The sequence below is a fragment of the Ostrinia furnacalis genome, unplaced genomic scaffold (assembly GCF_004193835.3).
Source record: "Ostrinia furnacalis isolate ACB-3 unplaced genomic scaffold, ASM419383v2 OfSCF1586, whole genome shotgun sequence".
Lineage (NCBI taxonomy): Eukaryota > Metazoa > Arthropoda > Insecta > Lepidoptera > Crambidae > Ostrinia > Ostrinia furnacalis.
Genome location: NW_021131825.1, coordinates 1 through 1547, shown reverse-complemented (window position 1 = coordinate 1547; position 1547 = coordinate 1). Strand labels below are relative to the sequence as shown.

Below are 1547 nucleotides of genomic sequence, written 5' to 3'. Positions count from 1 at the left end.
AATAATAGCAGTAATACCTTCTGAAAAATCTGTTCCTAAAATTTTACCAATTTTTTGAACGCTCATAAAAAATAAACTAAGCTTCATAAAAAAAATATAATGATGCACATCCATTCAGGTCATATAGCAGTACATTTAATCCAAATATGAACAAAATCCAAAACCTGACTTGATTTTAGCTGTCCGCTTCGCGTGAAATGCCCCATAGGCTATATTTTATTTTGGAAAAACATAGGGTTCCGTAAAATATTTGGGTGTTTCGAAGTCCACGCGGGCGAAGCCGCTGGCGGAAAGCTAGTTATATTATACAGTCGTCACTACGATTTGTACAATGGAAGCAATTTATGACAACTTGAAACAATGCTAGACTAGACGCTGAGGTAACAAAGTTGCCTGTTTACGTTTTTTTCTAAATTTCATATTTTTTTTATGAAAACAATGAAATCCTAAACGGTAAGAACTAGTTACCTCTTTCTTGGTGGCGAAGATGTCTTCTCCCTGTTTACGCTTGACGCTGCGCTTGGTGCTCCGCTTGTTCTTCTTGAAGTAGGCGTCGTCGAGGTGCGCTGGCAGCTGGAAGGCGCCGAGGTCCAGCTTGGTGGACGTGCCGATGACGTAGCGCTGGGGAATGCGCCTGAGCGGGCACGAGTTGAACTAAGGAGATAAGAGGTTGTTTAATGACAGAAGTCACACCGATTGTTGTGATTCTACTTAGAATTAGAACAGCTGCTAAATTAAAACGATGAAAGTAGCCAGCGTTAGTACAGTTGCATCCGATCAGAATCCGTGACAATACGATACGGAGTAGTTGAAAATATTAATATGGTAAGTTTTCACACTATATTCGATACTGTCATCCGATTTGCAATTAAGGGAGGCGTGGTGGGTCCTGTAGTGGAGGGCAGGATGTTTCGTTTCTAGAACCAAAGACTCTGAACAGTTCCACCTCAGTCCCACACCCCCCTAAAGGTAGGCAAGGACAGAACATATTCCTGGGCTAAAAAAGAAGGGTTTGGGTAATCACTATCTGTCAGGTCTTGTAATAAACATCAGGCTGGCCTTCACGTATTTAGCGGCACGTGAGAGGTACATTTAGTCTAAACTCACCACAAAGCATCCTTTGAAGAGCAGTTTTGAAAGTTTTGAGAGGTAAATCTAGCGAAGGGTCATGTGACGAGGAGCAGGCCAATAGTTCAATGTTTGGCGAAGTTACACTAGCCTCTCACTCAAGCAGGGCACTTATTGCCGGATATGGAGGCCAAAGGCCACACAGCAGGCACTCACCGCGAAGGGTCTCATGACGAGCAGAAACCCGTTAACTTTTTCAATTGTTTACTCTAACAGTGTAGTTTTTGTAGACTATTTTTAGAGGTATAAATCCAGTCTATCCTTACCGCGAAGGGCTTAGTAACGAGCAGCAGGCCACTGGGCAGGGCTCCCAGCAGCACGACGCGCTTGCCGGCGTGGCGGCCGGCCAGCAGCACGCAGACTGTCCCAGTAGGTCACTAGGGGCCACACAGCAGGCACTACGGGCCACACAACGGGTC

At 44.9% G+C, this 1547-nt stretch overlaps 1 protein-coding gene across 1 annotated transcript; it reads right to left on the bottom strand.

The window, feature by feature from the left end:
- Positions 1-348: 348 nt before the first annotated feature.
- On the bottom strand, positions 349-1499 carry LOC114353064 (60S ribosomal protein L6-like; the record flags this gene model as incomplete). The annotated part of the gene is made up of 2 exons (XM_028304882.1): positions 349-654; positions 1395-1499. Coding segments are annotated over 2 exons (396 nt in total), but the record flags the coding sequence as incomplete, so codon positions are not given.
- Positions 1500-1547: the final 48 nt, after the last annotated feature.